This window comes from Anabrus simplex, chromosome 4 (assembly GCF_040414725.1).
Source record: "Anabrus simplex isolate iqAnaSimp1 chromosome 4, ASM4041472v1, whole genome shotgun sequence".
Classification (NCBI taxonomy): domain Eukaryota; kingdom Metazoa; phylum Arthropoda; class Insecta; order Orthoptera; family Tettigoniidae; genus Anabrus; species Anabrus simplex.
This window is the reverse complement of record NC_090268.1, coordinates 243,856,506-243,881,691: the sequence shown is the minus strand read 5'-3', so window position 1 is coordinate 243,881,691 and position 25,186 is coordinate 243,856,506. Positions and strand designations below refer to the sequence as shown.

General features: G+C 39.0%; 1 protein-coding gene across 2 annotated transcripts in view; it reads right to left on the bottom strand.

The window, feature by feature from the left end:
- The window catches only part of TM9SF4 (transmembrane 9 superfamily protein member 4), a 221,945-nt gene that overhangs the window by 74,771 nt on the left and 121,988 nt on the right, over positions 1 to 25,186 (bottom strand). For both annotated transcript variants that reach the window (XM_067145470.2, XM_067145471.2), the window contains exons 6-7: positions 9,020 to 9,223; positions 8,778 to 8,935 (exon numbers count right to left, since the gene is read on the bottom strand). In XM_067145470.2, the coding sequence (XP_067001571.1) occupies positions 8,778 to 8,935; positions 9,020 to 9,223 (362 nt within the window). The remainder of the gene's footprint in view (positions 1 to 8,777; positions 8,936 to 9,019; positions 9,224 to 25,186) is intronic.

Below are 25,186 nucleotides of genomic sequence, written 5' to 3'. Positions count from 1 at the left end.
CAATAACACAGGAGCCGGCCCCATGGTGTAGGGGTAGCGTGCTTGCCTCTTACACGGAGGCCTCGGGTTCAATTCACGGCCGGGTCAGGGAATTTTACCTGTATCTGAGGGCTGGTTCGAGGTCCATTCAACCTACCTAGCCGGTATTTCCTGGCGACGTTGCCGATAAGCGATAACTTACAGCCTTACGTATTTCAAATGGGAACTCATAATATGTAGGTGGTGAATAAATAGTACAGTGTCTCGCGACCACGTTATCAAACTGCCGATAGCCTACCGGTAAGCATAATATGTAGGTGGTGAATAAATAGTACACTGTCTCGCGACCACGTTGTCAAACTGCCGATAGTCTACCGGTAAGCCATGCGTCGTACATATACCGGTATTATTTATTTATACGTTGTGCAACATGTCGCAAACGTGACTGTGTTGCCAAATTGCCCATAAACCATACACGTATTTAAATTGCGCATTCATGTGCAACTTACGTTGCAGTTCCATTTACCTTTTAACCAGATTAGTGAACGAAATTTGGACGTGCGACGATTATGTAATTAAAGGTTTAAAGTCCGATTTTTGTATTGAAAATAAAGGATGCGACGATTACGCGGTGGCGACGATTATGCCGTGAAATACGGTATGAATGTTGAGCTGCGATTTTTGACCTTGAACTTGTCTGATGGGTTTGCGATAGACTGGGAGAGGGGTTAGAGGCACAAAGTTGCTATGTCTGACAATGTCTCTCCAAAAACTTAACAAGTTCTTTAAACTCTACAGCTTCTAGATGAGAATGTTTATTTTCGAATTCTAATCTCAATTTCTTATCCACTCGCGATAGTAAAAGCTCGTTTAGGAGAAGATCTAGAATGCTTATCTTAGTATCGAGTGCGTTCAGCGCATCAATGCTACCTCGGAATTTATTTACGAGTTGGCGTATCTCTGTTTCGGTTGAACATACTTTACTCGGTGATTCTAGGATCTGTTTAATATATTCAGCAGCTATTAATTTTGGCGAGTGATACCTGCTCACGAGAAGGTCATAAGCTACAGTAAAATTGGAGTCTGAAATGCCAATATTCCTAATAGCATCCTTGGCTTCACCTTTAAGCGAGGATAACATATAATGAAACTTCTCAACATTTGACAGATCATTGTTATTAACTATCAGGTTCTGAAAGGTGTCCCTGAAGTGAAGCCAAGTTGTTAATGTACCGTCAAATGTAGGGAGCTTTATTTCTGGCAATTTTATTTGCCTTGCTAGATCATTGGTTGAAAGAGAACGTACTTCGTCAGCTAAATGTGAAGTCTGGGAAATGATAGCCTTTCTAAGCTTAGCTTCCAGAAGATCGCTATTATTTTCGAATTCCTTGTGGTAATCGATATGTGAATCGATATTTTCGTCATCATTTAGCTCAAGTTCAGTTTGAATGCATTTGAAATCTTCCTTAAGAGAAAGTAGCCTATTCAGTTTTACTTCGATTAAAGTCGTGTCTGCCGTATCAAGTTCTGAGCTCACAAAGCTTTGTATGCGAGTTAAACCAGCTTTAAGAACGGATCTTTTCTTCATTAGATCTCTCTTTGTATCGGGATCCATGTTGCATTTGTAGAGACTAATACGAATGACTGGTGTCGTCTTTACGTGTCAATTCCGTCTAATTTCCGCCTTCTAAATCATGTGGCATGAATGTAACCGCGTTAGAATTTCCGTGCCATGGATATTAGTTCTCATATGTCACCCTAGATGATGCTACTTGTCATTATAATGATGTGCAATCCGTTGTTTTGTACAGGTTGCTTATTCTCTTTGGTACAGGTTAGTTTGTAAACACTACGGTAGATGTCATAATCGAAATGTCCAAGGCAATGCGTTGAAACACACAAAATCAACATGTTTCACGAAATTGATGCAGTAAGTAATAATATTTCATTAGATTATATTCTTTGATACCTTGTAAATACCAAAACTTGCCAGGTTCATGGAGTTTGCCGTTGAAATCCATATCCAGGCCGGAGGACCAATGTTGGGAATGTATCTTCGAACACCATATTTATTAACATTCAACTGTTTGATATATGTACCAACACAAATATTTACAAGAAAAGGTAAAAATTTCCCAAACAAGACTCATCCTTTAATTTCTTATTTACCTATGCATTGTTTTTGCATTTTATTCGGCTGATGATGACCCAAATTGGGGTCGAAACCGGTACCGCTTCCACTTATAACTAAACAGGAATGTAACACTACATTTCTTATTTACTTGTATTGAATAGGTTGAACTACGTTATTTGTTATTTCAATTTAATTGAAATCAGAGTGACATGTTGTCGTATGCTAGCCTTTAGATCAGGCAGAGACTGGACATGTCCCTGATAGAAACGATCTTCCAAATATTCCCATAACCAGAAGTCACATGGATTTAGGTCGAGGGATCTCAAAGGCCACGCATCTGAAAAATGCCTAGAGATAATGTGGTTGTTACTGAAGGTTTCTTGAAACAATTCTTTCACCTGGTGAATGATATGTGGTCTTGCCCCATTTTGCATGAAAATAGTGGTGTGATCACAGTTGCGTTCCTGCAAAGCTTGAATCACGTGTTGCACAAGGAGGTCCTTATAACGTGCAGATGTCACTGTACACCTAACAGGCCCACGAGGGATCATCTCCTCAAAGAAAAATGGACCGAGAATGAAGGAGCTTGTAAAACCACAACAAACAGTCATGTAAGCTGAATGCAATGGTTGTTCCTGCACAATGTTAGGAGGAGTCAAACCCCATATGCAACAGTTCTGTGTATTCACTGCACCCTCCAGAGCAAAATGCGCCTTGTCAGTTTACAGAATATTCCCCGACCAAATGTTGTCCACTTCCACGCCTGCCAGAAACCAAAGGGCAAAGTCACGGCGTGCAACATTTGGGGTTTTAATTTGTGAACAGTACGAAGTTTGTAGGTATACCAGTGTAAAATGCGCCGCAAAAAATCTTGTGAACTGTTGACCGGGCTAGCAACAATTCACATGACACAGTGATGAAAGTGTGTAAAGGACTAGTATAACTTGGAAACAGTTCTCTAAACCCATGGGTAGATAGTGAAAATATTGAGCTCAATTAGTAGGTGCTGTTGTTATTATTATTATTATTATTACTGTACTATTATTATCTCGAACGGTACTAACCTTGGTTTTAATAGCATTGTTATTTTTTTCTCCTTTTGGCCTGCCTCTTTTCCCCTGGCTTGCATATGAGTGTGCTGCATAGAAGTTATCTGTATTCCATTGGGTTATTAGGAATGTTTCTGTGAGTGTTACTATGTCGTATTCGTCGAAGATGTCTTCTGGTATCATGTTGATTGCATTTCTTAGGCCTTCTATATTCCATAGTAGTGTCTTTATTTCCTCTTCTTTTTCCTGGTTCTTATAGCGCAGCATTTGTTCTTTGCCTCGAGAAACGAAATGGCTGTACGATCGCTCCTTTGGGCCAGAAGGTTAGGTCCTCAGTGATCTTGTAGTGTTTAAACTCTATTCCGATTCTGTATGTCTTGTTTATTCCCATGACGGTTAACTCTTCCACTTCCATATCACCGTCGATATCGTTCTCCAGTAGGTGTTCTTTTACCATCTCTGGTGTAGATTTCCTATATAGAGCTATGCTCTTTTGTCAGCCGCCTGTAGTTTATTTTCTCTTCCAGTCATTTTTTGTGTCCCGACTGTTATTTTTCTTGGGTGTCCTCTTCTTACCACTTGTGTGAATGTTTCCTTTCTCTCCTCTTCTTAATGTGTCTGGGCTGATGTATCGCTCGTCTCATATTTTCTGTGTTCTGGTCGCTCTAGGAAGGTTTGCCCCTTTATCTACTGGATGAATGACCATCCTATAAATTTTTGATTGTAAGTACAATGGGATCTCCCAGTTCAAAAGGACTCCTGTAACTTGGTGCCGCTTCATCCAGGCTGTGTTTACTCTATTCCTTGTATCTGGCAGTGTATCACAATCTGGAACAATGACTGACAACAAATATTCAAACTGATTTATTTCAGAAGATCAACACCTTCAATAATCATCCAATCCCGTGCAAAGATAGATCTCCCCATCTGAGCTACCGCATATCATCTTGTAATAAGACAGAGAGGTCCATCCAGGGACCGCACGTTTATGAAGGCTGTCTTTGTTTATCAACTTCGTATTGGTACGAGAGCTTCTCCATAGATAGCAGAATGTTAAACATATATGATTTTGTTGGAATATTCACAGTGAAAATAATGCAAGCAAGTGGAATTTCCCGTATCTAAGCATTCGTGGCTTTGACGCATGTCTATCAAGATGGCAGCTTCAAGCAAAACAAGGATGAAGAGATACTGAAGTTTTTAGAAGAAAGTGACATAGAACTTGAGATAAGTGATAAAGATAGGACTGGAAATGGCAGCAGTTTGTGTGATAGTGATGAATTTGTCAGTGACAATGAACAAAATACTGTTTTATCGGCAAGAATGCCACTGAACGTTAAGCTTACCGGCGATGTATCACCAGTTGTTTCAGGTTGTATTACGGACAAAAATAAGTGGCAATTGAAGTATGTACGCAGTTCTCTTCAGCATAATACTTGCTGTGTTATTGGTGAAATTGATGCTGTAATTCAAAGACAGAGAGGAGAAGCTCCTAGTGAATTAGAAGTTGTGAATGTATTCCTAACTGAACAGTTTTGGGAGCAAGTTACTAGGAAAACTACTGTTTATGCTAATTTATTTCTGGAATCAGCTGCCGAGGATGCTGGACTGAATCATTCGTATGAAGAGAACCACAGGCTTCCTTTTACTGCTGATGAAATGAAGGCACATTTTCCCCTTTGTATTTTGACATCTCAGGATAGGAAGCCGTCATTACAGGATAATTGTTTCAAACACAGGGTAATAGAGACCCCAATGTTTGGGGAAACTATGCCATTCAAGAGATACAAAACAATCAACAAATTCCACTACTTCTCCACTGATTCTCCTAGTACAAATGGTGATAAACTCAGGAGAGTTAGACCTGTAATGGAATTACTTTTAGATGGGTTTTAGAGAGTGTACATGCCTGGAGAGAAAGTTTGCATCAATGAAAGTTTGATAAAGTTCAAAGATATATTACCTTATATAGAATACAGTCCATCAAATAGAGCTAGATTTGGTATGAAAATCTACAAGGTTTGTTCATCAGACAAAGGTTACTGCTGGAGATTCAAGGTTTTTACTGGGAAGGAAAGTGATGTGTCTGGAACTAAGTTCTAATTTCTTTCAAGTGAGAAAGTAGTAATAGAAATGTGCAGAAAACTTATAGATAGTTGGAGAATTCCGTACATGGACAGCTGGTACACTTACTTCTCTCACATTCTTTATATATCTGCTTGATAACAAGACATGCAGTTGGAACAGGAAGGCCAACAAGAAAGTTCATGTCTAAAGAACTTGGTAACACAAAACTGAAAATGGGCAGGCTTATATTTTTGTCCAGTAATGGTGTTTTTGTAGTGAAATGGGCAGACAACAAGGCAGTACATATACTTTCTTGAGGTGAATATGCAAGATGGTAGAAAGAAGCTAAAATCCAATCTTGTTACTGAGTACAATTGTGGAATAGGTGGCGTAGATTCTCATGATCAGCAACTTGCATCATTCCCGTTGATGAGGAAATATATAAAAGGGTACAAGATACCATATTTTTATATGTTAGATATGGCACTATTGAATGCTAGTATTATTCATCACCTTCCCAATACAGGTAGGAAGTGAGAAGCGTTTAAAACCTTCCGAATCAACGTAACTGAGCAGCCGTTGGCAAGTGCTTTGTTACCTTCTTATTACATAACTACAGGACGTCCAAGCCTAGGGGAAACGCCACTAGGACTTCAAGAAAAGCAGTGGAGACATTTTCCATCCAAAATACCTCCAACCTCAATAAAATAAAATAAAAGGTAACGCAAAGTCTACACTGCTGAGGGCTGCAGAAGGAATCATCTTTTGAATGCCATAACTGCAAGGTGGCCCTCATGTGGAGAACTGTTTCATGGTATCCCATACAGCGAAGGACTTCTCAAAGTAAACCTGAGTATAGGGTACACCTTTCCTGTTGTTATTTTGTTGTAAATATAAGTGTTCCAATTCACTGTATGCAGCAGCTGGAATTGCATTTTAAAAAAATGGTACTCTCAGTCACAAACATATTCCAACAAATAGTATTTGAATAGGTTAATGGACCCATTTCGTTGCTCTCCACACTCCAAGTAATCCGTTTTTATGACATTAGCTTGCAGTCAGCATTTACCCAAGTGACCTTTCCAGTGTAGGAGTAGCTGTTGTAGTTCTTGTCGAGATTCGTAGGAGACCAAGATAACATCAGCATAAACCAGAGTCCAAGGATGTGGTGTCTGCAATACTGCAGTGATGGTGTCCAAACACAGGATGAACAAAAGCGGAGATACAATCGATCCCTGGTGTACGCCAACATGGATATTAAATGGTGCAGACATTCCTACAGCACATCGGACATAGCTGGTGATATACCGATATAGGAGCTGGATCCAGCGAACATTAACTTCTGGTACACTGTGCACTATAAGTGCTTACCAAATAAGAATAGATGTTAAGTTAAATGACACAATGAGAATGATCACGGGCACGATCAGATCAAGTCCAATTCAATGGCTGCCCGTACTAAGCCATATTCCTCCATCCCACCTCCGTCGATGCATTGCTCTGATGAATGAATACAATAAGATCCAGAATAATCAAAGATTGCCAATTCATGAGGATATCCCCCACCTACACATAGACAGACTTAAGTCAAGACGTCCACCCATCCGTACGGCAGAGAACCTTATATCTAGTAATTTCAATCTGACTGAGAGATGGTCTAATGAATGGAGACAATTGGCTTCAGCAGAATCCTTAGATATGCCATGCATTACACAGAAGGTACCTGGCTTTGAACAACCTTGGAAAGTATGGTCCAAGTTAAACCGGATCCGGACTAAACATGGTGTGTGTGCAGATCTGCTGTATAAATGGAGGAAAAAGTCATCATCCTGCTGCGACTGTGGTGCTGAGAGGCAAACTGTGAAGCACATCACACAAAAATGCCCACTGAGACGTTTCAATGGAGAAGCAAGTGAATTTTTCCTGGCGACGCCACAGGCGTAAATATGTAAATAATGTAGATATAAATCTGTAATTTATTATCAATCAATCAATACTGATCTGCATTTAGGGCAGTCGCCCAGGTGGCAGATTCCCTATCTGTTGTTTTCCTAGACTTTTCCTAAATGATTTCAAAGAAATTGGAAATTTATTGAACGTCTCACTTGGTAAGTTATTCCAATCCCTAACTCCCCTTCCTATAAATGAATATTTGCCCCAGTTTGTCATCTTGAATTCCAACTTTATCTTCATATTGTGATCTTTCCTACTTTTATAAACGCCATTCAAACTTATTCGTCTACTAATGCCATTCCACGCCATCTCTCCGCTGACAGCTCGGAACATACCACTTAGTCGAGCAGCTCTTCTTCTTTCTCTCAATTCTTCCCAACCCAAACTTTACAACATTTTTGTAATGCTACTTTTTTGTCGGAAATCACCCAGAACAAATCGAGCTGCTTTTCTTTGGATTTTTTCCAGTTCTTGAATCAGGTAATCCTGGTGAGGGTCCCATACACTGGAACCATACTCTAGTTGGGGTCTTACCAGAGACTTATATGCCCTCTCCTTTACATCCTTACTACAACCCCTAAAACCCTCATAACCACGTGCAGAGATCTGTACCCTTTATTTACAATCATATTTATGTGATTACCCCAATGAAGATCTTTCCTTATGTTAACACCTAGATACTTACAATGATCCCCAAAAGGAACTTTCACCCCATCAACGCAGTAATTAAAACTGAGAGGACTTTTCCTATTTGTGAAACTCACAACCTGACTTTTAACCCCGTTTATCAACATACCATTGCCTGCTGTCCATTTCACAACATTTTCGAGGTCACGTTCCAGTTGCTCACAATCTTGTAACTTATTATACTGTTCATGTGTATGACATACGATAAATAATAATAATAATAATAATAATAATAATAATAATAATAATAATAATAATAATAATAATAATAATAATAACCAAATAAGATCATGTAGTTCATTGTCATATGCCTTTTCAAAGATCCAGGAATGCCATGTCGAGTGGTTTCCATTTTGCATGGTGGCATTCTAAACGAGGGTTTGCCTTCAAAAGTTTTCTTATTTCAGTGTGTCAATAGATCTACAGAGATGGGTCTATCTCAAATGCCAGCTGACTGCATATGGATTCATTCTCCCAGTCATAAGTACAGGAGGCATGATGCTAACCAACCACAACGCTAAAGCTGCTAGAGGCATATATATCAATACCATGTAAGCAAGCGTGTGTTGGGCCTTATACAAATGATCTCCCATTAACTGTAAGTTACAAGAGACATAATAAATATGGATGTGTTGATGTTCTTTAGTACAAATAGGAATGTAGGAATTGAAATATGTAACAATTAAACAATTCAGTTCACAATTCAGTTGTCCTGCAGGGATAATTTTGATATTCTAAGTTTGTGACTTCTAACATTTATATGTAATCACATTATTTTACATCTTACAGTAATAGATAATTTTAAATTGAAAACTTAAAACAGGAATAGATAATTTTAAATTGAAAACTTAAAACAAAGTCTTTAAAACCCTACTGTATAAATAATTGCAATACAATATGAAGTTTACCAAAAAGGCGGCTCTTTTCCATTCTCGTCCCTTCATTGTTTTATAAAGACGAGCTGAGAAATATCCAGCTATAAGTCCCATAAAGACATACAAGAAAATGGCTGCTGTCATCAGAGCTCCTCGTGAGGCTGGGGATAACATGCCAAGCATGGCAAAGACTGAAAGAAGTTAATAATAAATGTTAAAAATCAAAATACCATTTAGTTAAATTATATAAATTCAATTAAAATGTAAATACATACATATTGTGATGAGTGCCATGAAGAATATCTGAATTCCACTGCCAATAATAGCTGCAAATAGTCTGGGATAACGTGGAGGTCTAAAGATATCGCCATGAACAAGTTTCCAACCAGTCTCTTCAATAGTATCCTCAGGCCCTTCATCAGCATTGTAACGTGCAATATCTCGTCGCAATGTGCGAACCATAATCATAGTTAAAATTCCTGTCAAAGAAAGAATGTTTTTTTTTTTATTATTCATGTAAAATTTCAAATTGCTATAGGGGAGGGCAAATAGCATTTGGGATGCTAGTCTGCAGATGTGAACAGGAAACGAGTACAGAAGATCAAGTGGATATAGCACCCACTGTGAGAATGAGAAAGTTGTAAAGTTTATTTTCAAGTTCTTCAGTACTAATTTTTCTCTCCATGTTACACAAAACCAATCTATCATCATCATCATCATCATAAGATCAGTCTGTGCCAGTGTGATGTAAGGAAAAAAATCTAGTAATGAAACAAAACCTTGCAACAGGGCTCCACAGGAATAACTGTGTGATTGTCTCATGGTATAGCTAATCACAAAGAGAGAGATTGTACACAGCAACCAATACAACATACAGGAGACTGTAGGAAACAAGCAGGAGAATACAATTTGGGAGCAAGTTTTTTCAATCAAAAAATACAGGATCAACTATGGTACAGAGATATATCAACGAAGGCTAAAGAAATATTGCTGATATGTCCCTACTGGTTACTATGTTTGTTTACTAAATTAACAAGGAATCCAACCACCCATACACATAAAAACTAGCAGGACTGAATACAACTGATACAGTGAGCAATTTCCATACCAATGAGCATAACAGATTTCAATGAAGAAATAGAAATACTTAACAAATCATAAAAGAAAACAACCACCCTCTGGCCATAGTAGATAAAGTAAAAATGAACCAAAAAACCACCAGAAAACCACACATGAGAGAAAAATATATTGTCCTCAACTACGTAAACAAGAACAAACACAAGATATCTAACATTTTCATAAAACAAGGTCGAAAAGTAACCTTTACTATGAACAACACCCTGCAAAGACATATCAGCATATGCAACCTAAACAAAAAAAGACCATTTTTCCAAGTCAGGAGTTATAAACTCAAATGTCAAGAACCACACTGCAATGAAAAAGTGAAATGGCGTATGGCTTTTAGTGCCAAGAGTGTCCGAGGACAAGTTCGGCTCACCAGATGCAGGTCTTTCGACTTGACGCCCACAAGTGACCTGCGCGTCCTGATGAGGATGAAATGATGATTAAGACGACACATACACCCAGCCCCCATGCCAGCAAAATTAACCAATAATGGTTAAAATTCCCACACTATCAGGAATCGAACTCGGGACCCCTGGGACCAAAGGCCAGCACGCTAACCATTCAGCGATGGAGCCGGACCCCAAACTGCAATGCCACATATATAGGCCAAACAAAACATGACGCCCATAGCAGATACAAAGAACACAAAAATGCAATTAGATACAATCGGCATTCAGAATTTGGAGAACACATATACAACAACTCACACCAATTCACGGACATCAGCACAGATCTAAAAATCTTACACATCAAAAATAGAAGTTAATCTACGAAAATTGAAGAAACTATTAAAATTCACATAGAAAAAAAAAACCTCAATGAACATACACTATTAAAATATTCACCTTTATTCAACGTACTAAATTAATCTCTGACTACATTTTTCATTTTTGCTTTAGTGCTTAATAAATTCCACAGGAGGAAATCTCTGACTCAAACATCTGGAATGTGGGTTAGGATATTCTTATCTGTAGTAAACTCTCTGAATTTATGCCGAGTCTTCGCCAATCAAGATGATTTTGGTAGGTTGTGGAGATTTATCTCCCATATGCAGTTATCAGACTGTGCCTCTTAAATAGGCTTCTGATAAGTTCACCTGCATACACCCCAGCGTCAGTGGGTAGGATCTGGCACATCCCACTCTGATGAGTCTAGTGTCAGACCTAAGACGAAATGCTGGTTAATATAGCAAATGCCTGAAAAGCCTTACATCTGACAGGTTATTATTTATCATTAAAAATGAGGTCGTCACAGCTATTTCCCCTCCCCTCTACATGAAGCAGCATTATTGCCTTCACAATTTCTCTCCCCCCCACCCACCAACTGGCTACAAGGACCAAGACCGGAAACCACTGGTAAAAATACAGACACAGTCATGGAAGGTAACGGATGACAGGAGCTAAGGTAAGTACCTAGTGGAAAATGGAAAATTTCAATAATTTACTCAAGTGACAGTAGAGGACACTTACATTCATTACTTGTAAAAAATGTTTCACAACATCACCATGTAAACAATGTAAAAAATACTGTACTTATATGCACATGGTTGAAAGAGATTTGATAGAATAGAATCTGAGGATGTTCTTTTAGAATGAAACATGTCATTCTGTGTTTAATACTGTGTATTTTTTACAGGTATGTTATGGTGTTATATAATATGTTTAAACCTGTGTGCTTGACAGACTGAAAAGCTTTTAAGTTACTCTTCACTACTAAACTTTGATTCAGAATCGAAGGCTGAATATAAGCTCCTCTTGATCGTTTTGTTTCTTCAAATTATTGTCTCAAGTGGGGTACTTCTTCAATCTGTTTTCCTGCAAAAAAAAAAAAAAACACCAGCGTACGGCTTTTAGTGCCGGGAGTGTCCGAGGACATGTTCGGCTTGCCAGGTGCAGGTCTTTTGATTTGACGACCGTAGGCGACCTGCGCGTCATGATGAGAATGAAAGGATGATAAAGACAAAACATACACCCAGCCCCCGTGCCAGAGAAATTAACCAATGGTGGTTAAAATTCCCGAGCCTGCCAGGAAACGAACCCGGGACCCCCGTGACCAAAGGCCAGCACACTAACCATTCACCCATGGAGCCAGACTTTCCTGCACAGTTCCAGTTGCACAAAATCTTTTATCCCGGACAACACGAAATAAAGTAAATGATGAGAAAAAAATGTCAATGTAAACAGCATGCAAACAACATTCAACAAGTGCAGAAGAACACTATCAACGAGTTTTGTGTTAGGCGTATTGTTGAAGCTAACTCCACCATAAGGGATGAATTGAAATAAACACCTGAACAGAGGCACCACAATATTTTGGCTGAGTGCCAAAAAAAAAAAAAAAATTGAAAAAAAAAGGGGGGGACCATTTATTCATCTAACGACAGTCTATTAGAAAAGATGCTGAACCATACATAATTGTTGTTCAGGTTATTGAAAAGAGGTTGGAGTTTAGTGAATTTATCTGTTTTGTCAGGTACATTATTGTCATTGCAAAGAAGATACTTTTTCACAGCTCTGAATCAATTCCTGCTCATTGTTTTCCTAACTATTTCCACTCCCTTGTCCTCATCGTGAGACCAGTATATGATGACCTAGCCTGTAAGAAGGAAAATTTTAAAAAATTGTCATAACTCAGAAAATGATGTTCTAAAACTTGTATTATTCTTCTGAGCACCATATCAGTTGGATTTGTTAGGAATCATAATCATTAGCACATGATCAAAAAACACAGTAAACAACTTGACAGGAGAAAGTCCTTCACAGACTTAAAGCATTTCTTGGGAATCAATCTTTGTGAATCCTTGAAAATTTATTTCTTGATCGCGTGTGTCTGTCTGCTTCCACTGTAGTGACTGGTTTCTTGGTTTGTCACTCTGAAGTCTTGTTGCTTCAGCCTTTGTCAGCATTGGGTACAACCTCTGTACCAGTCTGCTTTATTTCTTGTGATAGCTTTCTTCTTTTTGGACACTTATGTACTCCATTCTTGAGATGGACATCCGAAATGCATTCTGCACTAGCAGTGCAGATTGATGTAGAAGGAAGAACATCCGAGACAAAATGTGTATAGAACTGTTCAATCGCTAAGCTATTCACTTCTGCAGCATAACCAGGGCATGAATCTGAGTACCGGTACCTGAGTGGCGATGAATCTCAAATGTTCTTGCAATGTCCTTCCAAGTGCTGATCCCACTTGCCCCACAACATCATCATCAATGATTTCCTCTCATCTGTTAGTTCATCAACATCAGGCGGTACGTAAACCATGTCATTTATCCTCCCCAGAATCATTTTCCAACAAAGCACATAAGTCATTGGCAGTCCAGGCTTTTTTCGTTTCTGGGTTGTAGAAGTCCATTACACTCTATCAGTACTATAGAACTCAACAGACTGGACATACAGGAGGAATGGAAAGATCAGCATAAAAAATCAATAACCTGCGTGAAACAGCTGACAAGAGTGCGAAGTCAATGTTTTCATTGCAATACATGTCACAATACTGGCAATGCAATTGTCAGTATTGGTGCTAAAACATCACACTAACCCTTCCCGCAGAGCTCAGTAAAGTTGCATTTTTGCTGCTGATATTGTAAGCCTTTATGAGGAGACACGACAATGCATTTTACATCTTTCTGACTTCTGCCAGCATTGGTTATTCCACTACCCAAATAATGATATTTATCTATTTCCTAATCTGATACTGCTTGCATCACTAAATTATTGCTGCTGATATTGTCAGCCTTTATCAACTATACAAGCGTCAATGGAGGCATGACAATGCAACGGGTCATTGCGGCATATACGACTCCAGCATTCAGTTTGATGTTTACCAACATAACTAAGTTATGTTAAATACCACTTCCAAAGCACTGACATTCTTTTTCAATAATTCTTCTCTACCAAAAAAAAAATAATAATAATAATAATAAAAGTGATACGTTAGCATTTTATCATAACTGGAATTAATATCAATACTCAGTCTTCCACTAAATTCAAAATAGGTTTTATACAGTACTTTCCTAAGCCTACATGCTTGAGACACCTTGAAAACAATTATATCCATTCCAGAATGTCCTTTCTGTATTACTGAGTGATCATTAATTTGGAAAAATGACATTATACAAGAGAAAATCCAAGCACTATGGAACGTATATGACGCATTGGCCTAAAATGGTTTTAAAGAAAGATCCTTCTTAAGATGGTCTATATTGTATATCCTCCTGACTTCTGCCATCAACGGTTATTGTACTACCCAAATAATGATATTTATCTATTTCTTATATGACTTCATTTCCTAATCTGATATTGCCTGCATCGCTAAATTTCACTTAACAGCATTCTGTCACTTATTTTAGATTCATTTTCATTTTGTGCTCTTCTCCAAAACTGAATCCATATCATTCAGTAATTTCTTCACGTCTCCTGCATACTCAGAAAACTATACTCTGCAAATATTACAAGTTTTCATTTCCTCTTCTTGAGCAGTTATTTCTTTACCAACTTTCTCATAAATATCCTTTACAGCCTGTTCTACATAAAAAAAAAAAAAAAAAAAAAAAAAGAGGGGGGGACAAAACCTGCAAGCCTTTTCCACTCTCTCCTGGATAAATGTTTCTCTTTCTCATCTCTTAAATCCAGTTACTGCAGTCTGATTTTATTTTGTTGCTGTTGCAAGTTTGTAGATAGCCCTTCTTTCCCCATATTCCATCCCACGTACCTTCAGAATCTCAAGGAGCTTAAACCAATCAATATTATTAAATACTTTCTACCTCAAGTGTGATCACTGCATTGTGATTTTTGTACATTTAGTAGATAGCTCTTCAATCCCCATATTTCATTTCGAGCATCTTAACATGAAGGAGTTCTAACCAATCAGTATTCTCGAATGCTTCTTCCCAATCAACAAATTCTGTACACATGAGCTTGCTTTTCTTTAGCAGAGAGTCCGTACCACTTCAAGTGATCCCTCATTTCTGCGGAAGTCAAAAAGATCTTCTTTTAGTTCGGCTTCAACTTGAATTTCCATTCTTCAGAAAACAAGTAGTGAAGAAACACGTGCACAAGTACATTATGAGTATTATGACAATGCAAATATAATACTCATCTTTTTGTCAATTCCACTGCCTGCCTCCAGTCAGCCGGCTCCCAATCCTTTTAGCTAGCCATCTTCACTGTGATGTCTTCAAGTTGAAACTCGTGCAGTCCATGGATCTCCATCCTGGTGTAGAAATCATGTTCCTGATGTCTTCCTGCATCCGCTGGTTCAGCACCTGACTACAATATTCCGTTCATTCACGGTATGACAACTGGGTCAATGCAACCTGCCAGTTACTATTTACAACAGTTGGGCGTAGTTTCCCGTAAGCGTGAAAACCAGTTCTCATTCAGAGGTCAAGAACTCTCTGCTTATCTAACCCCATAACTTTGTCAATTTTCCCTCTCACTCCTCCTGATTTTATTTTTGTTGCTGTTCAAGTTTGTAGATAGCCCTTCTTTTCCCATATTCCATTCCATGTACCTTCAGAATCTCAAGGAGCTTAAACCAAATCAATATTATTAAATACTTTCCATCTCAATTGTGGTCACTGCATTGTGATTTTTGTACATTTAGTGGATAGCTCTTTAATCCTCATATTTCATTTTGAGCATCTTAACATGAAGGAGTTCTAACCAATCTCTATTATGTCACAGCTCTACATCTGGTAACAGTACACAATGCTGGACTTGAAACTGTGTCTATCACGCTATTAAGAGTTTGTGTCCTAGGAAAATCTACTTCACTCCACCCAGGTATAAACTTGAAATAGGCAGGCAACTATACGCGTAAATGTTCATATTAAAATTTTCTGTTTAAATTTCGCAGACACTAAAATATCAAATTTATCAAGTTCACTTCCGCCCAGAAATGTTAGTGTGTAAAGATCAAGTTGTTGTCTCTGCATTGTTTATACAGGCCCCCATGCCTACAAATATTCTTAGTTCGCTCCAAAATTATGAATAACTAAATAAAGTCTGAGCATATTGAGCTAGTGTTAGAATGTCCCAATACACGATCAAGACTCATAATACCTGACTTCTCTAACGCTACACACGTGGTAAGTAGTCACTTCTCGTCGACCTGAATACTTCGAAGACCCCTGCCAAATAGAATAGCTAAGTCCCGCGCTGGTCACTTTTATTAATTTGCCTCCACAGTCGTTGTCCTACGCTCGTTAAGGGCACATCTATTAAAATTATAAAATCCTTTTAATCACAACCACCTACTCAATACATTATTGTATTGAGTAGGTGGTTGTGATTAAAAGGATTTTATAATTTTAATATATTGTCCTCAATACGGTCCCATTATGAGATTAATTACATGTAAGGGCACATCTTTCGTTTTCAACCAATGCATTGCCAATATAGGAATGATGCTACTTTTTCATTGGTTCAAATCATCACGTCACCTACGCTTACTTTAAACTCATGTCATAGGACATTCTAGCCTCGTGTTGGGCTTCCGAAATGTGGTCCGTTGGTCTCTCCCGTTGTGTCCTGTCATTTCCTAGTTCTCAAGCATGAACGTGAAGGTTGCATGCACGTCATGTAGCAACCCCTCTTTCTTAATTTAGCTTGTGGACAATAGACCCTTGGCGCCAAACTTCCCTAAAGGTTTCTTCCTATTCAATACTGTTTGTTGTAACCTAAAAAAAGTTACATATATTTGTTGAAACTAGTTTCAGACTTACCAGAGACCATCAGCAGTCAAAATCAAAGATAACCTTTTCCGGTCCAACGTCGAGCTCTCAACGTCGAGGTGAGCTCGACATCATGGTTTATTGTAACTGGTCCAACGTCGAGGTCGCCTTGACATTAAGTTCCGTTCTACTTGAGAGGTTATTTATTAAAATTCTTTGACCTCACTGAGGTCAATCGATATCCCTGGAATTTCTAGAGCAAATTTTTGTGCACAAAAGAAGCCGCTCTCTTATCTCCATGGAAATAATACGAGATATATGTAGCTGTGTATCGTCATGGTTACCCGCAGCCAGTCAGATGTGTTTACATTGAGTAGTGCTGCACACGTGTTGTATTAGGCGTGTTTATCTGTCAATGCGAATTGTCTCACTTGAATTTACGATACAAAAGCGGCAAATATGAATGGAGAAGAAATTTATATAGCAGTTATGATGTTTATTTATTTGAATTAGACGAAAAGTTTAGAGAACTGTCAAGTGAAGATGAAGGTGTAGTGAACTCCAGCATTACAAGAGAAATTTCATCGACTGGACCTCTGCATAGAAAAGAACGGAATGATCCCGGACCATCATATGCTGTTTCTAAAGATTCAGAAGAGGAATTTCCAGTGGCTGCTACAAAAGCAAGAAGACAAGCGAAGGTAATGGTCCGAGGTGGAGGAGGGGATATGGCACACGGCAATGACGACGCTTCTCAGGTCGGTGTTGATAATTTGAGTAACAGTGATGCTGAAAATACTTCCCGCACATAAAAATGGGAATGAAAACGACAATAGTGTTTACCGGAATGTAACATTTCATGATAATTAGCCTCCTAGACTAAGTTATTTATCAGGTCGGAACACTAGAAAACTGCAGGTGCCTCCTAGCTGCATCATTCCACTTCAGTTTTTATGTTATTTTTCACTTCTGCACCGATGACAAAAATTATTATGGAAACTAATTCCTCTGCAATAGAATATATGGTAATAATCATAATTATATAATTATAGGGGGCGTAATGGGAGTGTGATGCGTCGTTGTAATCCATCTTGCAACAATAACATAAGGACTCGGCAAGTTTGAGTCCTCTAGCCTCTCACACTCCAACTCCAAGCACGTAACCTACAAGAGGTGTCCCCGTTAAGCCGAGCAACCCAGCGGAAGGTTCGGGTAACCAATCCCAGCGGGAAGCTGGGTCGGCGAGCCGATCAGTGCGGGAGGATCACCAATCCGTCAATGAAGCAGGCGTGGTGATTATGCTTCACATCCTTTAAGTCAAAAGACAATGAGTGACATTAAGGTGAAATTCCTACATTCCGGAGGTAAAATAGCCCCACAATCGGATCTCCGGGTGGGTGCTACTTTGATGTCCCGTGAAAGAGAAACAACCACAGGAAAAATCCAAACCTACCAGCTCTGCACGTACAACTGTCGTTCTCTATTAAGCAATGACAGATTAGAAGAGCTCGAAGATGAACTTGGAAAGATCAACTGGAGCGTAATCGGTCTATCTGAAGTACGCCGTAAAGGAGAAGGGTGTTACCTTTTGAATTCTGGTAATCTGTTCTATTACTGTGGTGAACCAGAAGGAGGGCTTAATGGAGTAGGATTCCTAATCAACCGACATCTCGTGAACAAGGTCTCTGTATTAGAAGGTACTTCAAGTAGAATTGTGCGATTAGTTCTAAAACTCTCTAAGAGATACGAAATGCACATTGTGCAAGCATATGCGCCCACATCAAGCCACTCAGACAAGGAGTTAGAATTCTTTTATGAGAGTCTACATGAAACCTGTGAGAAGGGGAGTGACTGTCACTTTCAAATAGTAATGGGTGACTTCAATGCGAAGGTTGGAACCTGTAAGACTGGCGAAACTGTTATTGGAAACTATGGGATAGACGAGAGAAATGAGAGAGGGGAGAGATTGGTCCAGTTTGCCGAGTACACCAACATGCGTATAATGAACACATTCTTTAAGAAACACCCAGGGCGTAAATGGACATGGAGAAGTCCCAATTTTGAATTCACCAATGAGATCGATTTTGTTCTCTGTAACATCCCTCAAATTATTAAAGATGTATCAGTCCTCAACAGATTCAATACTGGTAGTGACCACCGACTTAAACATTAGGGAACATCGACTTAAACTAGTGCGGGAGAAGAAGAAACAAATAAATCTTAAACATCTAGAAGAAAATAAAGAGAAATTCCATCAAGCCCTTCAACAAAGCCTACATGACACAACTGGTGAAAATCTGGCAAAAATGCTAATGGATACGGCTGAAGTAATTGGAGGGTTGAAAAAGAATAACACTCGTGATAAGAAACTCAGTGACGTTACCAGGAACCTGCTAAAGAGAAGGAGAGAAATGAAAATTCAGTCTGACTGTGACAAAATACAGTACTCTGAGCTGTGCAAAACCATAAGAAAGAGAATTAAAGCCGACTTAAAGAAATTCAACGAAGATACTCTGAGAACTTGCTTATCTGAAAAAGCAAGTTTGAAGTCTGCTAAAAGGAAGCTACAGATCGGGAAGAAGCAATTAATTGCATTAGATGGGGACAACGGACGAATTACTGATAGGGAAGAACTTCTTGAGTTCATCAGGAACTTTTATAGCAAGTTGTACGAGAAGGCTGATGATAACCTGTCCTTGCCTAACTTATCCAACATTTCCCAAGTCCCGGAAGTTCTCCCATCTGAGATCAGACATGCTATAAACAGTATGAAAAAAGAAACAGTCGCAGGTAGCGATAACCTTTCAGTTAGCGTTCTCAAACTTGCTGGTGCTGAAACTTTAAGCCACTTGGCAAAAATATTCACGTCTTGCCTACACAATGCATTCATCCCTCCATCTTGGAACAGAGCAATGATAATTCTCCTGCACAAAAAAGGGAATATACATGACATCAGAAACTATCGTCCTATTAGCTTGCTTTCTGTCCTTTACAAGGTTTTCACCAAGGTACTGACAAATAGAATCAGTTCAACGCTTGATTTTGCCCAACCAATTGAACAAGCAGGTTTCCGCCGAGGTTTTGGAACAATCGACCATATACTCACCCTTCGTGAAGTTATCAGCAGAAGTAATGAATATCAAATGCCGCTCTGTCTAGCCTTTGTGGACTTTGAAAAGGCTTTTGACTCGGTGAGCCACGCTGCTGTTATGCAAGCCTTAGCTGAACACGGCGTCGATGCTGCCTACATAAAGAGTTCTCCAGCATATCTACGAAACCTCTTCAGCCTTCGTGAACATCAATGTGCCAACCACGGATTTTCCCATTCTAAGAGGTGTTAAGCAAGGCGACCCCATATCTCCCAAGCTGTTCTCAGCCGTATTAGAAATGGCCATGTCAAAAATCAACTGGCAAAGCACAGGAATCAAAATCAATGGGAAAAGGCTGAACAATTTAAGGTTTGCAGACGACATTACACTTTTGGCCAACGACATCGATGAACTACAAACACTAATAAATGATCTTGTCTCAGCCTGTCAAAAAGTGGGACTATCCATGAACCTTTCTAAAACCAAAGTAATGCTTAACAAATGGGCCCCAGCAGGAAAGCTGCATGTGGGAAACACCACATTACAACAGGTCAATGAATTTGTCTATCTTGGGCAACTTGTAAACATGAAAGGGGACTTAGGACCGGAAATCTTCCGACGTATCAAACTAGGATGGCAAGCCTACGGAAGAAATTCTTCAGTCTTCAAATCCAACATGCCACCCCACCTAAAGAAGATAGTCTTTGACCAGAGTGTTCTCCCCGTACTGACTTACGGTTGTGAAACCTGGACATTGAGCGAGTTTGTTAAGCAAAAACTCAGAACAACCCAAAGAGCTATGGAACGGTTCATGCTAGGCTTGATGAAGAAAGACAGGAAGAGAGCAGATTACATCAGGTCAGTCACAAAGGTCAGTGACATTTTAGAAAGGGTATTTACCCTAAAATGGCAGTGGGCAGGCCATGTTGCTCGGAGAACTGATGGTAGGTGGACAAAGCTTGTGCTTGAGTGGTGTCCGAAAGATCATCTCAGACCAAGGGGAAGACCACCGGACAGATGGGATAAAGACATCCGGAAGATTACTGGGATCAATTGGCAGAACATCGCTCAAGACCGTCCCAGATGGAGAGACCTCATGAAAACCTACCTTGCTTTGGACTTAAAGAGGCCACATCGTAAAAACGATTGAATATGGCTGATAGTGATAGTGATAGTGATATAATTATAGTTACTATTCAAAGTTCTGAGTTAAATCTGACAAGGTAAAAATGTGCCAAATTAATTTGGACCAGACTGTTTGAACATGTGACAGAATATTGGACTGCAAAGGGTTAAGGCAAGACATGAATACAGATAAAATTTATGAAGCAAGCATGAAATTCAATGTAAGACAAGTAAAGATTTGAAAAACACTCATCACAATCACATGTCCTGTGCAAGCTATCAGCTTTCCTCCAATTTGAAGACTGCACCTCACAGAAGATCAGGTGAAGCACTAAAATACCAGCACTTGAGGAATCTTCTAGAAATCACCTCAGATGAAACAAGTGTGAACAGAATGACGTTGATGGAAAAGTGTTGAGATGTTCATTTGGAATGGTGGGTGATGGTCTCTGGTAAAGACCAAAACTAGTTTCAACAAATATATGTAACTTTCTTAAGGTTACAACAAACAGTATTGAAGAGGTGGAAACCTTTAGCTTTTGTTTTACTATATTGCTCTTCAATACGGATTAATATGAAATTTATTACCTATGCCAAACTTCCCGTCGAAATTGTGAAACATATGCCTTGGTCAACGCAAGCTACCACGACTTAATAAAATAAAATATTCACTGTACTCTCAATAAATGATTGAGCAATTAAATGAGCACTTCAATAAGGGCTTAATAACAACAAAAAGCATTAGTAATTTTAAGGACGCCAAGGCAGTAAATGTCAGATTTCTCCGTTAACATTTGCCGTATCAAAAACTTGTACATAACGAAAGTTGTTTAAAACATAATTTCCGATGTTTTTGTGCAATTTTACCATGTGAGAAAAAATAACAGAGATTTTCATGATTATATTTTTCAGAAATTTCCAAATATCCTTGAAAATATCTGTTTTATCTACAACCTGTGCATAACAAAAGTTACAGGAAAGGTCACTTCATTCATTTTCATCGTATGAGCTATCAAGATGGATATATTTTGGAATTCAAGCTGTTATGGCCATTCATCTCTTAAAGAGCCAGGTTATAATTGTCAACTAGTGTCAAGTTGAGCTTTCCCAAACAATACAATGATGATAATAACAGTCAAATCCTTGGCTGAAAGGTCAGGTTCAGAGGGTCTCAAGTTTGATTCCTGGATGAGTCGGGGATTTTAATAGTTTCTAATTAATTATTCTGGCTCGGGGACTGGGTATTTGTGTTTGTCCCAACATTCTCCTCTTCATATTCAGTCAACATACCACATTATAAACCACGACGGAAACATGCAATAGTGACTACATCCCACCATGCAGGGTGGGCGTGAGGAAGGGCTTCCAGTTGTAAAACAGGGCCAAATCCACATGTGCGACAGTTCGCACTCACAACTGCACAGTTGTGGGAAGAGCAGTGGTAAAAGAAGAAGATAATGATAACAATGTATTAGCAAAACCGATAATAGCAAATAGAATTGCCATTGATGCATTCACAGCCCATACTTATAGACATGATACTGTATAGGCATTTGGGCTTATGCCGTGTCAAGAAAATTAGATGAAATTCTTTACGTTTCACAGAGAACTGTGCTCTGTGTCACCAGAAGAAAATCTTGACTGCCTACGAGAAAGGCTTCTTAATTGCTCATTGTGGGATCAAAACATAGTCATTAACAGGGGACCACGGCAAACACTTGTTCTCACCACTAAAGAGTAGTAGGTTTTCATTATGTAAAGAATTTCACCTTATTTTCTTGACACAGCCTAAGCCCAAAAGCCTATACAGTATCAAGAAAAAAGAATGTTTAAAATACAGCGGATATCTACCAGTACTAAACGAACCGGGGCGCAGAATAAGTCGCACATCACGGAGTTCGAACCACGGGTGGTCTGTAACCGTATCCTGAACACAGACTACAAGTACTCTGGGACCAGGATAACTGCTTGTTTTCACCGAGCAACAAGTAGTAGGCTATTTTTTCAAACTGTGGGGCCTATTGTATAGTGATACCAATATCACAGGTGTCAACTTTTAGAAATAAAAAATAGGAAGATTATTTAATTCTTGGACTTCATCACATGAGGAGCATATTTCTGAAATGTCCTTTCTCCAGCAGCTTCTAGTTTACAGAACGGAGAAAAAACGAATAGAAAATGTAATTTTGAGTTTGACTCTCTCAAACATTCTTCTAGCTTATTGTTATCAAATCAATCAATCAACACTGATCTGCATTTAGGACAGTCGGCCAGGTGGCAGATTCCCTATCTGTTGTTTTCCTAGCCTTTTCCTAAATGATTTCAAAGAAATTGGAAATTTATTGAACGTCTCACTTGGTAAGTTATTCTAATCCCTAACTCCCCTTCCTATAAATGAATATTTGCCCCAGTTTGTCCTCTTGAATTCCAACTTTATCTTCATATTGTGATCTTTCCTACTCAAACTTATTCGTCTAATAATGTCATTCCACGCCATCTCTCCGCTGACAGCTCGGAACATACCACTTAGCCGAGCAGCTCTTCTTCTTTCTCTCAATTCTTCCCAACCCAAACTTTGCAACATTTTTGTAATGCTACTCTTTTGTCGGAAAAAACCCAGAACAAATCGAGCTGCTTTTCTTTGGATTTTTTCCAGTTCTTGAATCAGGTAATCCTGGTGAGGGTCCCATACACTGGAACCATACTCTAGTTGGGGTCTTACCAGAGACTTATATGCCCTCTCCTTTACATCCTTACTACAACCCCTAAACACCCTCATAACCATGTGCAGAGATCTGTACCCTTTATTTACAATCCCATTTATGTGATTACCCCAATGAAGGTCTTTCCTTATATTAACACCTAGGTACTTACAATGATCCCCAACAGGAACTTTTACCCTATCAACACAGTAATTAAAACTGAGAGGCCTTTTTCTATTTGTGAAACTCACAACCTGACTTTTAACCCCGTTTATCAACATACCATTGCTTGCTGTCCATCTCACAACATTATCAAGGTCACGTTGCAGTTGCTCAGAATCTTGTAAATTATTTATTACTCTATATAGAATAACATCATCCGCAAAAAGCCTTACCTCCAATTCCACTCCTTTACTCCATTTATATATATAAGAAAACATAAAGGTACGATAATACTGCGCTATATGCGACCAGTTGGCATCAGTGTGTGATTATCAGCCGCCATCCATTCTGTATAGAGCCGTCTCAAGGCTGCTTTAAATGGACGGTTCACGCAGACATCCAGCAGCTGTAGCATAGATGTCATCCTGCCCGGCATGATTGCTAGGTCGGTTTTTCCATCCTTGATGTGCTTCTTCACAGTGTCTGTTGTGTGGCCGCGGTAACTGTCGAGAACAAGCAAGCCCTTTTATCCCAATAATGCACCAGGGCAACGTTGCCAGACACACTTTACCCAGTCTTCCACAAGTGAACTGTCCATCTAGCCGGAGTTCTGAGATCTGACGATAACACCAGCGGGTAGATTTTTAGGAAGTGTCTTTCGCTTGAGAACAATGTACGGCGGCAATTTTGTTCCGTCGGCGAGAATACACAACATTACCGTACACCGTTGTTTTTCATTACCACCTGTTCTAATAGTAACACTTTTCGCACCCTTAACATTCACAGTCCTGTTCACTGGCATTTCACAGTAGACTGGCATCTGACCTGCATTGCCAATTTGGGAAAGCAAATATGCATTTTTCTTCTGCAACCGAATTATGTGACGCTGAAACGACAATAACTTCTCATCGTAGGCACCAGCAAGACGCTGTGAAATTGAGGCACGCCTTCGTATGTTCAACCCATTTCTTTTATAAAAATTACAAACTCATCCTCGGCTTGCCTTAAATCCTTCCGTTGGAAACATAGCTCATTTTTAACCGTGTTTTGTGCTTATAAAAAGGACAATCTGGCTAAAAAAACTCATCACCTTTCCATAGAGAAAGAGATGGACATTATCAATGTACCCATAAGTCAATTTCCTCAAAATGTGGAGAAAGAACGTTTTGGAAATATGGTCCTCACATATATTGCGCCATGGTCTAAGTGAAAAAAGGACAGGAAAAAAGCTTACATATCTACAGTTACAATGTGAATTGACCACTTTTTAAATATTAAACTAAAACACATAAAAATAGTTCAAGAAAATGTACCTAATCACTCTCATTTATGACACATGCATATGAATAATAATACACTCTAACCTCGATATCTCGAACCTCCATTACTGAAATTTTCAGTATCTTGGAGTAACTTAAATTATCCGGCCGTTTGTCCAATTTTTCACGTGTATTTACTTCTCTATTACTCGAAATTTGGTTACACGAATTTCTTGATTTTTTGAAGCAAACTTTTCCTCCCCTGAAGCAAAAAATAGTCTTTAACTCGAATTTTGTGCAACAT